At 35.3% G+C, this 13,073-nt stretch overlaps 1 protein-coding gene across 2 annotated transcripts in view; it reads right to left on the reverse strand.

Moving 5' to 3' along the window:
- The window catches only part of VPS13C (vacuolar protein sorting 13 homolog C), a 217,649-nt gene that overhangs the window by 14,752 nt on the left and 189,824 nt on the right, over positions 1–13,073 (reverse strand). For both annotated transcript variants that reach the window (XM_053595814.1, XM_053595815.1), the window contains exons 73-77: positions 12,055–12,136; positions 9,734–9,847; positions 8,860–8,935; positions 3,374–3,537; positions 2,130–2,175 (exon numbers count right to left, since the gene is read on the reverse strand). In XM_053595814.1, the coding sequence (XP_053451789.1) occupies positions 2,130–2,175; positions 3,374–3,537; positions 8,860–8,935; positions 9,734–9,847; positions 12,055–12,136 (482 nt within the window). The remainder of the gene's footprint in view (positions 1–2,129; positions 2,176–3,373; positions 3,538–8,859; positions 8,936–9,733; positions 9,848–12,054; positions 12,137–13,073) is intronic.

Below are 13,073 nucleotides of genomic sequence, written 5' to 3' on the forward strand. Positions count from 1 at the left end.
GTGTGTCAGAAATGCACTTAGACATGCACCAGAACTGCTGAATCCCAAATTCTGGCTATAAGGCCAACATTGAATGACTGTTGCAATCCGTGTTTTAATAAGAACCCCAAGTAATGCTAAGACAGGGTTAACTACTAATAGGAGTTTCATCAGTACCTGTAACTGGATAGTCTAACGAATGACCAGAAAGCATTCTCTTTTTCTAGGCTAACCATCAGAAGATTTTTCAAGCAGTGTACTTTTTTAAAAAATTAACATCTGAAACATATTGAAATATAGCTCATGTACCATAAAGTTTACCCATTAAGGTGTATAAATTAAATGCTTTTTAGTATATTCACCTGTACAACCATCACCACACAATTTTAGGAAATTTGTATCATCTCAAAAAAGAAACCCTATATATATATTTAGAATCATTCCCCATTTTTCCTACCCCCTGCCCATACAATCCCACCCAATTTACTTCCCCTGCTGACACCGGATCCCATACCTAGACAACCAACCTAGAGATACTTTCTATCACTACGGATTTACCTATTCTGGACATTCCACACCAATGGAATCATATAATAATATGTGGTCTACTGGGACTGTTTGTTTTTTCACTTAGCATTATATTTTCAAGGTTCCTCCATTTCATAGCATGTACCAATATTTAATTCCTTTTTATGGCTGAACAATATTCCAGTGTATGCATATATCACCTTTTGTTTACTAATGCATCAGGTGATGGACATTTGGATTATTTCCATATTTTGGCTATTTTGAATACGGCTGCTATGAACATTCACATACATGTTTTTGTTTAAACACCTGTTTCCATTCTTTTGGGTATAGGTATGCAGCTAGAATTGATGGGTCATAGGGCAACTCTACATTTAACCTTTTGAGGCACTACCAGACTGTTTTCCTCAAAAATGGCTGTACACTTTACATTCTCCCCAGCAGTGTACGAGGGTTCCACTTTCATCATGTCCTCTTTGACAGCTGGTTATAGCCACCCTAGTAGGTGTGAAATGGTATTCCATTCTCATTTTGACTTGCATTTCCCTGATGCCTACTAATGTTGAGGCCTTTCATGTGCTTATTGGCCACTTGTATGTCTTCTTTAGAGAAATGCATGTTCATATCCTTTGTCCATTTTAAGGTGGGTCATTTGTATTTTTATTACTGAGTTGTAAGAGTTCTTTATATATTCTAGGTATGTCTTTTCTTATCAGAGGTATGATTTGCAAAATTTGTCTCCCATTCTGTGGTCTATTCCTTTTCTTAACGGTGTCCTTTGAAGCATAAAAGTTTTAAATTTTTACCTGTCACTTGTGCTTTTGATGTCCTATCTAGGAAGGCTTTACCTAACACAAGTCATGAGAATTTACTCCTATGTTTTCTTCTTAGTTGTATCATTTTCCTCTTATATTTAGGTATTTAATCAATTCTGAATTCACTTTTATATATGACGTAAGTAGGGGCCTAATTTCTTTATTTTGTACATGAATATCAAGTTGTCACAGTATCATCTGTTAAAAACTATTCTTTACTTATTAAATTATCTTGACACCCTTGTCATAGATCACTTAACTACACATGTAAGAGGTTCATTTAAAGACTCTTAATTATATCCCACTGATTTATGTCCATCCTTGTGCCAGTACCACACTTAGTTACTGTAACGTTATAGTAAGTTTTAAAATTGGAAAGTGTTAGTCTTCCACTTAGTTCTTTTTCAAGATTGTTTCAGCTATTTGGGGTCCCTTGAATTTCCATATAAAATTTAGATTCAGCTTGTCAATTTCTGCAAAGATACCAACTGGGACCTTGATAGGAATTATACTGAACAAGCAATGTGCTTTTTTAAAAACAAACAAAAAAGTGAATTAATTGCTATTGAGGGTCCAAAGAAATCTATTACAGCTTATCGATGGCCCTGCTGAAAATGACATTCAAAGTCTGAATTAGTCTATTATTTAGCCTCTCTACTTTCTGAGGAAAATGTATTCATTAAATAATTTAAGACTATGAATAGAAAATCCAGCCAGTAATTCTCTCAAATATCCAGTAGCAGTAACATCTATGGTTTACCATGCTTCAACTCTTCTGTGTAAAAGAAGGAAATATTCTCAACCTACCTTCCACAGGTTTTGTTATTATTCCAGTCACTCCACCAACAACTCCCTGAAAGAGAAATCAATCATAAAGTCTCCACTGAATGGATGCTGCTTAATTTTAAACCAACCACTAGAGGTCTCTACAGGCATACCAGAAATAACTTAAAAAAAAAAAAAATTTAGGACTTAATAACATATACACATAAGAAAGCACTATGATTTCATAAATACTATATCATAGAAAATTTTAAATGAAAGCACAGTACAGGAGCAAAATTGAAAATTTTATAACAGAAATGAGTAAAGTAGGTGAAAATATTTTAAATCTGGCCTTGGTACCAATCATCTATGTATGGGATCATCAGTAGTTGACACAATCTCTATAAGCCTCAGTTTCCACATCAGCAAAATTAATAAATTGAGCCAAATAGCTCTAAAATCAAATTATAAATTTTAATGAGATAACTTAGTGAAAATGTAGAAAATTTAAAATAAATGGAACTCACAAGGACAGCAAATAAAGCACTTCAGAGAATACATCACACATTATAAATCACTGTCACACACAGCAGTTACAGTTGCCCAATGTAAAACATAAATCCATTAATACATTCTTAAGTGTCAAGTAACAGTAGTAACTAAAACTACCTGCATATTCTAAAACACACGTAAGGAGAACTGAAGGATATACACTAAATTGAAAGATGACACAGCTCTGGAAAGAGAGGAGGGCTGAGTAAAGAGTACTCCAGCCTTATATTATTTTACTTACTAAAAGGAGAACTTATAATTTTTCATAATAATAAGGAGAATATCATACATTACCTATATAATTAAACAGGATTCATACATAATTTCAAAAGTACTAAAAAGTAATAAAAGGCAGTTCCTGGTTTATCAGCATTTAACTCTCACATGTCCCTTCCACAGAAGTGTTCTGAGAGCTCCTCATCCCTCTAGTTACTGTCATTACTACACATCCCTGCTCCTCATGTCCTCATCCTCCACACTAGTGCTAAACTGCCATCATTATAATTTACTTTAGCCCATCTCCAAACCAAGTCCGCAGATGTAGTGGAAAGATCAAGTGGTAACGAGAGGGAAGGGGAACAAAAAGAAACCAGAAAGCCCACAATTAATCATTACCGCTACTCTGACTAACCTAGTCTCATAAATAACATTCTAAACTTCCGACAAGCTAGAGTACTTATCTTAAAGTGCGTTTAAAAGTTAAGGCTTTCTTAAAGATTTAGCAGGAGACTCACTCGCAGCAAGCCCTTTCCTCCTCTGGCCAGGCTGTCTCCAAAATCTTTGGGCTGTCGACTCAATTCTTCTCTTCTTTTTTGCTGATATTCCTTGTCCATTGTAATAGCTGCCAAACCTTTCCCCACAGACCCAGTGATTCGAGATACAACTCCCGCTGCACCACCTATCAAGAGATAAGGGATTAATACCTAGAATATATAAGGAACTCAAACAACAGAAAAATAACCCCATAAAACTATTAAAAAATGAGCAAAGGATCTGAAGAAACATTTCTCAAAAGAAGATATACAAATTTCCAACAAGTATATGAAGAAATATTCAACACTGATTCTTCAGGAAAATGCAAATCAAAACTGTAAGATATATCAGCTCACCCCAGTTAGAATGGCAGTTATCAAAAAGACAAAGGATAAGGAAGTGTTGGTGAGGATATGGAAAAAAAGGGAAACTTACACACTGTGATTGGGAATGTAAATTAGTATAGCCATTATGAAAAATGGTATGGAGGCTCCTCAAAGCAGTAAAAATAAAACCACCATGTGATCCAGCAATCCCGCTACTGACTATATATCCAAAGGAAAGAAAATCAGTACATGAAAAGGATATTTGCCCCCCATGTTTATTGTGGTGCGATACGAAATCAACCTAACTGTCTATCAACAGGTGAATGGATAAAGACAGTGTGGTGTATATATGCACTGTGGAATGCTATTCAGCCATAAAAAATGAAATCCTCTCATCCTCATTACACCGATGAGCCTAGAGTACGTTAAGTGAACTAAGTCTAGTGCAGAAAGACAAATACCAAATGTTCTCACTTACGTTGAAGCTAAAAATGTTGAGATTACAGAAGCAGAGAGTAGAATAATAGGGGGAGAGACAAAAATGAGGAGACACTGGTTAATGGATACAAAATTACGACTTGGGAGGAAAAAGTAGTTGTAGTGTTCCACAGCACTTCAAGATGACTACAGGTTAACGATTTATTGTGTATTTTCAAATAGCTAGAAGAGAGAATTTTGAATATTCCCAACACAAAGAAACAACAACTGTTTGAGATGTGGATGTGCTAATTACTTTATATGATCATTACACATTGTATACATGTATCAACATTTCAGTCTGTACCCAAAAATATGTACAATTACAACATGTCAATTTAAAATAAAGTAAAAGATTTAACAAAAGATTCAGAGAAGTTGGTCACATTTTGTCCTTAAAAATCTGTCTTATCAGTTTCAGAATCCCAGCAAGACTCAATCCAAATACAGCATTTCCTAGACCCATTGTGATTAACTTTGCCAAAGTTAAGACAAAGGAGAAAATTCTGCAAGCATCCAGATGTAAGAAAAGCATCACCTACAAAGAGAGAAGTATCGGAATGACTGAAGATGTCTCAGCTAAAACGTTTCAAGCCAGAAGAAAATGGTCATCGACCTTCAGTCACCTAAAACAAAATAACTTCCAGCCCAGGATCCTGTATCCAGCTAAACTTAGTTTCACTTGTGAATGGAGGAATCAAATACTTTAATGACACAGACATGTTGAAGAAATTTGTCATAACTAAACCAGCTAGCCAAGATATTCTCAGACCCATCCTCCACAACAACCAGCCTAATGCTCTATCTCCAAAGTAAACTCACCCAGAAATTTTTGAACAAAAGCCAACTTCCACAGTGGTGAAAGGATTAAAAATGTCCACTGGACTTCCGAATATCATGACACCCAAAATATAACTAGGCTTATCAATTCTCTCAATTAATGTGAATGGTTTAAATTGTCCTCTAAAGAGGCACAGGCTGGTTGACTGGATACATAAACTCAGAAGGAAATTTGCTGTATACAAGAATCTCACCTTACCTTAAAGGATAAAAATAGACTTAGGGTGAAGGGATTGACTTGTATAATACAGGCAAATGGAAACCAGAAAAAAGCAGGCGTTGCAATTTTAGTAGCAGATACAATTGGCTTTAAACCAACAAAGATAAAGAAAGATAAGGTCATTACCTATTTGTCAAGGGAAACACTCAACATGAAAAGATTTCAATAATTAACATTTATGCACCCTACCAGGATGCTCCTAAATTCATAAAGCAGAGCCTAATGCTTATGAACAACTTGATATCTTCCTGCACTATAATAGTTGGAGATTTTAACACCACTTTGACAATTTTGGATAGATCCTCCAAGAAGAAACTAAACAAGGAAATATTAGACTTAAACCCTAGAACAAATGGACTTTACACACCTCTACAGAACATTTTACCCTAGTAAAGCTGAATATACATTCTTCTCATCAGCCCACGGGTCATCCTCTAAAATGGATCATATCCTTGGACATGAGTCTAACCTCAGCAAATTTAAAAGTATAGAAATTATTCTTTGTATCTTCTCGGACCACCATGGAATAAAAGTTAAACTCAACAGCAACAGGAATTCTCATATTCAAACTACGTCATGGAAACTAAATAATCTTAGGCTGAATGATAGCTGGGTCAAAGATGAGATTAAGAAGGAAATCAAATTTTTGGAACAAAATGATAATGAAGACACAAATTACCAAAACCTGTGGGATACTGCAAAGGCAGTCCTAAGAGGGAAATGTATAGCATTGGAAGCCTTCATTAAGAAAACGGGAAGTGGGGCAGCGCCTATGGCTCAAAGGAGTAGGGCACCAGCCCCATATGTCAGAGGTGGTGCACTCAAACTCAGCCCTAGCCAAAAACTGCAAAAAAAGGAAAAGACAATGGAAAGAGAGGAAGCCAGCAACTTAATGGATCATCTCAAGAAACAAGAAAAGGAAGGACATTCCAACCCCAAATCCAGCAGAAGAAAAGAAAATAACCAAAATTCAGGCAGAATTACATGAAATTGAGAACAAAAGAAATCATTCAGAAGATCAACAAAACAAAAAGTTGGTTTTTTGAAAAGATTAATAAAATTGATAAACCTTTGGCTAACCTAACCAGAAACAGAAAAGTGAAATCTCTAATATCATCTGTCAGAAACGATAAAAGAGAAATAACAACACACAGTTCAGAAATTCAAAAAATCCTCAATGATTACTACAAAAATCTCTATTCCCAGAAATATGAAAATCTGAAGGAAATGGACCAATACCTGGAAGCATGCACCTTCCTGTACTCAACCAGAAAGAATTAGAAATCTTGAATAGACCTGTATCAATCACTGAAATAGCATAAACAATACGAAATCTCCCAAAAAAGAAACATCTGGGACCAGACGGCTTCACATCAGAATTCTAGCAAACCTTTCAAGAGGAACTACTACCTATATTACACAATCTTTTCCAAAACATAGAAAAAGAAGGAATACTTCCCAACACATTCTATGAATAAATATCACCCTGATACCCAAACAAGGAAAGGATCCAACACAGAAAGAAAATTAAAGACCAATATCATTAATGAATATTGATGCAAAAATATTCAATAAGATCTAAGCAAACAGAATTCAATAACACATCAAAAAAAATATACCCCATGATCAAGTTGGTTTTATTCCAGGGTTACAGGGTTGGTTCAATATACTCAAATCTATAAATATAACACATCACATCAATAAAATAAAAAACAAAGACCATGTTATTCTCTCAATTAACTCAGAAAAAGCCTTTGATAACATCCAGCATCCTTTCATGATCAGAACACTTAAGAAAATAGGCACAGAAGGGACGTTTCTTAAACTGATAGAGGCCATGTATAGCAAACCCACAGCCAATATCATATTGAATGGTATAAAATTGAAAACATTTCCACTAAGATCAGGAACGAGGCAAGGACGCCCACTGTCTCCACTGCTATTCAACACGGTAATGGAAGTCTTAGCCATCACTATCAGGCAAGAAAAGGTGATCAAGTGTATCCAAATAGGGTTAGAGGAGATCAAACTCTCACTCTTTGCTGATGATATGACCCTATACCTGGAAAATCCCAGGGAGTCAACTTCAAAACTCTTAAGAAGTGATCAAGGAATATAGCAGTGTCTCAGGATACAAAATCAATACTTACTAGTCAAAAGCTTTTATGTATGCCAAAAATAGCCAAGCTGAAAAAACAGTCAAGGACTCTATTCATTTTACAATAGTGCCAGAGAAGATGAAATATCTGGGAATTTACACAACAAAGGACATGAAAGATCTCTATAAAGAGAACTATGAAACTCTGAGAAAAGAAATAGCTGAAGATGTTAACAAATGGAAAAATATACCATGTTCATGGCTGGGAGAATCAAGAATCAAAAGAATAAATAACCCCATTTCTATGTGGGCAAAAGACTTGAACAGAAACTTCTCTAATGAAGAAGGCGCATGGCCCACAAACACATGAAAAAATGCTCATCATCCGTACTCTTCAGAGAAATGCAAATCAAAACCACTTTGAGATATCATCTAAGTCCAGTAAGATTAGCCCACATCACAAAATCCCAAAACTACTGATGTTGGTGTGGATCTGGAGAAAAGGGAACGCTTCTACACTGCTGGTGGGAATGCAAGCTAATACAACCTTTTTGGAAAGAAGTTTGGAGAACACTCAAGGAACTAAAAGTAGACCTACTGTTCAATCCCACAATTCCTCTACTAGGTATATACCCAGATGATCAAAAATTATTTTACAACAAAGACATCTGCACCAGAATGTTTATTGCAGCCCAATTCATAATAGCCAAGACATGGAAACAACCCAACTGCCCATCAACCCATGAATGGATTAAAAAATTGTGGTATATGTACACCATGGAATAGTATGTGGCCATAAAAGAGATGGAGACTTTACATCTTTTATGTTTACCTGGATTGAGCTGGAACATATTCTTCTTAGTAAAGTATCTCAAGAATGGGGAAAAAAATATCCAATGTACTCAATACTACTATGAAATCAATATATAATCACCTACACACTCACATGAATGGCAAAATGTAACTATGGTCCAGAAAGTAGAAGGGAAGAGGAGACAGAGGGGAGGGGAGGGGAGATATCAGAGGAGGAAGGGTATTTGGGGCGACCTCACCTAATGTGCATGATGCAATGAGATTTCAAAACTATTAGGAAATGAGTATAATTGTGATGGATGTGTTACTTAGTTCAATGTAAGAATTTCACATTGTATATCAAAGCAGTACCCTGAACCTCATAAATATATCAATGTACAAAGTTATGATTTAATAAAAAATAATAGAAAATAAAAATAAAAAAATCTCTTATATACAAAAATGTAAAAATTAATTTCTCCCATGTATGAAGAATAAAACTATTTAAAGTACCTTGGCTTAACACTACAAAGACATATAAAAACGAGAAGGCCACTGTTAACTTATTTTCCATTTAAAGCAAGAAAACATGTCTTTTAAAAGGTATTATTAGGAAAGTAATTGCTTTTTTATTAAATATAATGATTTTTTCATAATGAAGCATTTTGTCACACAATAAAAATATATACAAATACACAAACACATGACACATACCTACTGTGTGTCCAAAAAGACTTCTTACTCCAATTACTAACCCCTCAGCAAATTCTTCGGGGCCTTGAACAGCACCCTGGTCAAGAAAAACAAAAAGTTACTGTTTAAAATTTAAATAAGTTTAAAACTTTTAATCATATATTCCAGGGTATCCATAAAGGCACATAATCTGCAAATATCCATAAACATTGTGATGAAACAATTTTCACCATCTACTCCAAATATTGATAGAACACTTTCGTGTCTGAAGATACTTTCAGCCTATGTTATCTTAGCAAAATCTCTATGTCAAAAATTAGGTTAAGTATAAATCACGGATTTTAATCACAACTTGAAGTTGGCCTCCCAGTACAAAGTTTCATCAGACTGGTTAAGCAAGCTGCACTAGTAATAAGGCTAGAGCCAATAAATTTTTTTATCTCTTGTTCTCCCATTTATTCTCTCTGCTTTATTGTTCTGAAACCCTGATACAATGAGCTCTTAGATCCCTTAAATGGAGGTGGACAGGTTAGATAAAAGCTTGAATATGAGACTGAGTTTTCTTTTAATGCCCCATTAATCCTTTGCACAGTGGTGGAAAAACCTTGACACCGTCTTAATTTACCTAGCACTCAGAATATCTTTACAATTACATTAAATCCTGGAAAATGTGGGCATGTTTTATTGCCCAGATACTAGAAATACTCAATTCTAAACAATATTTCAATATCATCTCACGTTTTGAAATAAAAATATAAAACTGATACATTTTTGGTGTTTCAACATTCGACTTAAGTACCAAAATACATTTAAAAAACAAATTATTATCTGTCACTAAAAGACAGAACATCCAGTTTTCTATACCTATTCCTTAAAATAAATGCAAGATAAATACCTGGAAGGGTTCATAAAATAAAGCTTCAACTCCTTCAGACAGACCTCTAATTAATCCAAATGGGTTTCCAAGCACATCTAACCCCAATACAAGGACATACATCTGTTTCAAGAACTAAAAAAGAAAAATTAATTAAACTAAGTAATTTACAACTGTTGTAAGAAATAACATCAAGATGAAATATTTAAAAAGGGGTTTACTAGTTAAATTTAAGTTTGTGCTAATGAAAAGCTATGTGGCATAACTACTACCTCGTCCATTAAATGATGATCATTTAGCATTAACCAGGAATTTTGCTAACACTTTCCAAGGAGCTTTCAAATTAGAAAGAATTAGGTTTGAGGCACAGTCTGCCATTTGGCAGTTAAGTTATCTTAGTCAAGTCACTTAGTAACTATGAGCCTCAGTCTTCTCATATATAAAATGGGAGGTTATACAAACTGTGTATGGATGAGTAGGCAGATTAAATGAACACATAATTCAAAGTTGTTAGTTGTTTTTATCACCTTTTCATGACTACTGCTGTTAAACTATATGAGAATAATCAGTAATTAAAACAAAAAATAAGGAAAATACATCCTTATTTGAATATGTAATATAATGTAACATATTACATAACATATATATAATATGTAACTGTAATGTCTATACACACCATAGAAGAATGGGTGTTCTCACAGTGGAAGAAAGAAAAATGTCACCCTGCACTCCCATGGTACAGCAATGGCACCCAAGTAGCCTACAATGACTACTCTGCACATGAGGTTTGACAATTAAGTTTGTGAACTTGCCACTGTGTGCTTACTGGCAGCACTACACAAACAACTCGGTAAGTTTCATAATCTCAGTGTATCAGTGTCTCACAGTTGTGTTCATCTCAAGATGTGGTGGTGTCTTGCTGAGTGCCATTCATTAATCCTGTTGTGTGTTTTTAGGTGCCATTGTGAAAATGTCAGAGCTTGAATTAGAGCAACAAGCAAACATTGTAAATTCCTTCGCAAGAGTAGAAGTAAAATTGGGGACATGTTAGTCCAAGTCTAGGGGGATGATGTCATGAAGAAAACAGCACTATACAAACAGATTAAATGTTTTCTAAGAGGAGAGAAAAGTGTCACTAATAAAGAGAAGTCAGGGCAGCCAGTAATGAGCAGAATTGACGAAAACATTAAAAATTCACCCAATTGTGTAAAAATTGTTGGCTGACTGTGTAAAGCACAGAAGGCCAAGTAAACATTGATAGAGAAATGGTTAGGGATGTCTTAACTCAACATCTTGGCCAACAACTCAGGGTTCTTGCATCACGACATGCATCGGCTCCAACAGCACTGACTGTGAGGGAGTTTCCAGTCAATAAACAAGTAACTGTATTAGAGGACCCTCCTTCCTCATCTGATGTGGGGCCCCAATGACTTTTTTCTTTACCAGAAGATAAAGGAAATATTGAAAGGAAGACATTTTGATGACATTCAAGACATCAAGTGTAATAAGACAACAGCTTTGATGGCCATTCCAGAGAAAGGAATCCCAAAATTGCTTTGAAGGGTGGATCAGGCTCTGGCACCAGTGCATAGCTACTCCCAAGAGGAGTACTTCAAAGGTAAACGCAGGGATCTTCAGCAATGAGGTATGTGGCACTTTTTCCAGGATGAGTTCACAAACTTAACTGTCTATAGAAATTAAGAATAACTGAAGCACAGGGAGGAAAATGGCTTAGAATTTCTCTCATAATACACAGGAGACTATAATCACTGATGAAATCAAGTGTACTGACTCTAAAATCACTATTCTTCCCACAGTGGTGAAAGTATACTCACAAAGGAAAAAAGGAACTGGAGGAAATTTTAAAAAGGCATATATAGGCTTGGCACCTGTAGCACAGTGGTTACGGCACTGGCCACATGCACCGAGGGTGACAGATTCAAACCTGGCCTGGGCCAGCTAAACAACAATGACAACTGCAACAAAAAAAATAGCTGGGCGTTGTGGTGGGCACCTGTGGTCCCAGCTATTGGGAGGCTGAAGCAGGAGAATCACTTGAGCCCAAGAGTTTGAGGTTGCTGTGAGCTGTGACACCACGGCACTCTACTAAGGGCAATGTAATGAGACTCTGTCTCAAAAATAAATAAATAAATAAACAAAAAGGCATACATACTTTTTTTCTACTAAAAAAAGTAGAAATTAATTATTCAAGAAAACCAAGTAACAAGATCACAAACTGAGGTAAATTAGGTAAATATTACCACACACTACACAATGACGTACAAATGTCTCATCTTTATATTTTGTGAAGTATATTCCTTACTACTATGATAGGAAATTACCTGTTCACTGTAATGCCTAACAACGCTCCACATGAGCTGATCTCGCTTGTAAAACTGATACCGGATTTCATAATAAGCAAGCCTGGAAGGAGAAAAATGAAAGATTCACAGACACTAAAATTGTATGATGAAAAAAGGAACTTAAAATTTCAATGATCGCTAATTCTAATCATAGCTAATGCTTTCAAAATTAGCTTTGCACATCTGCCATATATAATTTATGGTTGACATCTCAAGAGCATAATAACTGAATTATTAAAAAAGTGGTGTATTTCCATACAAATTTTCATAAATACATAAAGAATAGAAAAGGTTTTAAAAAGTCAACCATAAGCTGGGCGCAGTGCTCATGCCTATATGGGAAGGCTGAGGTTGGAAGGTTGACTGAGGTCAGGAGTTTGACACCAGACTGGGTAACACAGTGAGACTTTATCTGTACAAAAACTTTTAAAAATTAGCCAGATGCGGTGGTAGATGTCTATAGTTCTAGCTACTTAGGACACTGAGGTAGGAGGATCCCTTGAGCTCACGAATTCCAGGTTACAAGTGAGCCATGAACATGCCATAGCATTCCAGTCTGGGCAACAGAGCAAGACTCTTATTTCCACAAAATAAAAATAAATTTTAAAAAAAGTCAACCACAATTCTTGCCACACAGTAGATTTTAAAGTGTTTTCTTCTCCTCATTTCTACCTGAAGTCTTTCCTTTTATAGGCAATTATAAAATATTTAAAACACTGTGTATGCTATTTTACATGTAACATTATGGATAAGTATTTCTATATGTTATTTAAAATTCTCCATAACCATTTTTAATGGATGCATAGTATTCCAACCATGTGGCAGCGTTCTAACAAACAATTGTTCCACTGTCAAACATTTCCAATTTTTGCCATAATAATGAATGATGCCAGGTGTATACTGAACTCTCTGATTGCATTCCAAGTTTATTTTTTGAAAAGAATTCCCAAAAAAGAGAATTACTTAGAGAAAAACAACAAAAACATGTAAGGTTCTTG

This window comes from Nycticebus coucang, chromosome 6, assembly GCF_027406575.1.
Source record: "Nycticebus coucang isolate mNycCou1 chromosome 6, mNycCou1.pri, whole genome shotgun sequence".
Lineage (NCBI taxonomy): Eukaryota > Metazoa > Chordata > Mammalia > Primates > Lorisidae > Nycticebus > Nycticebus coucang.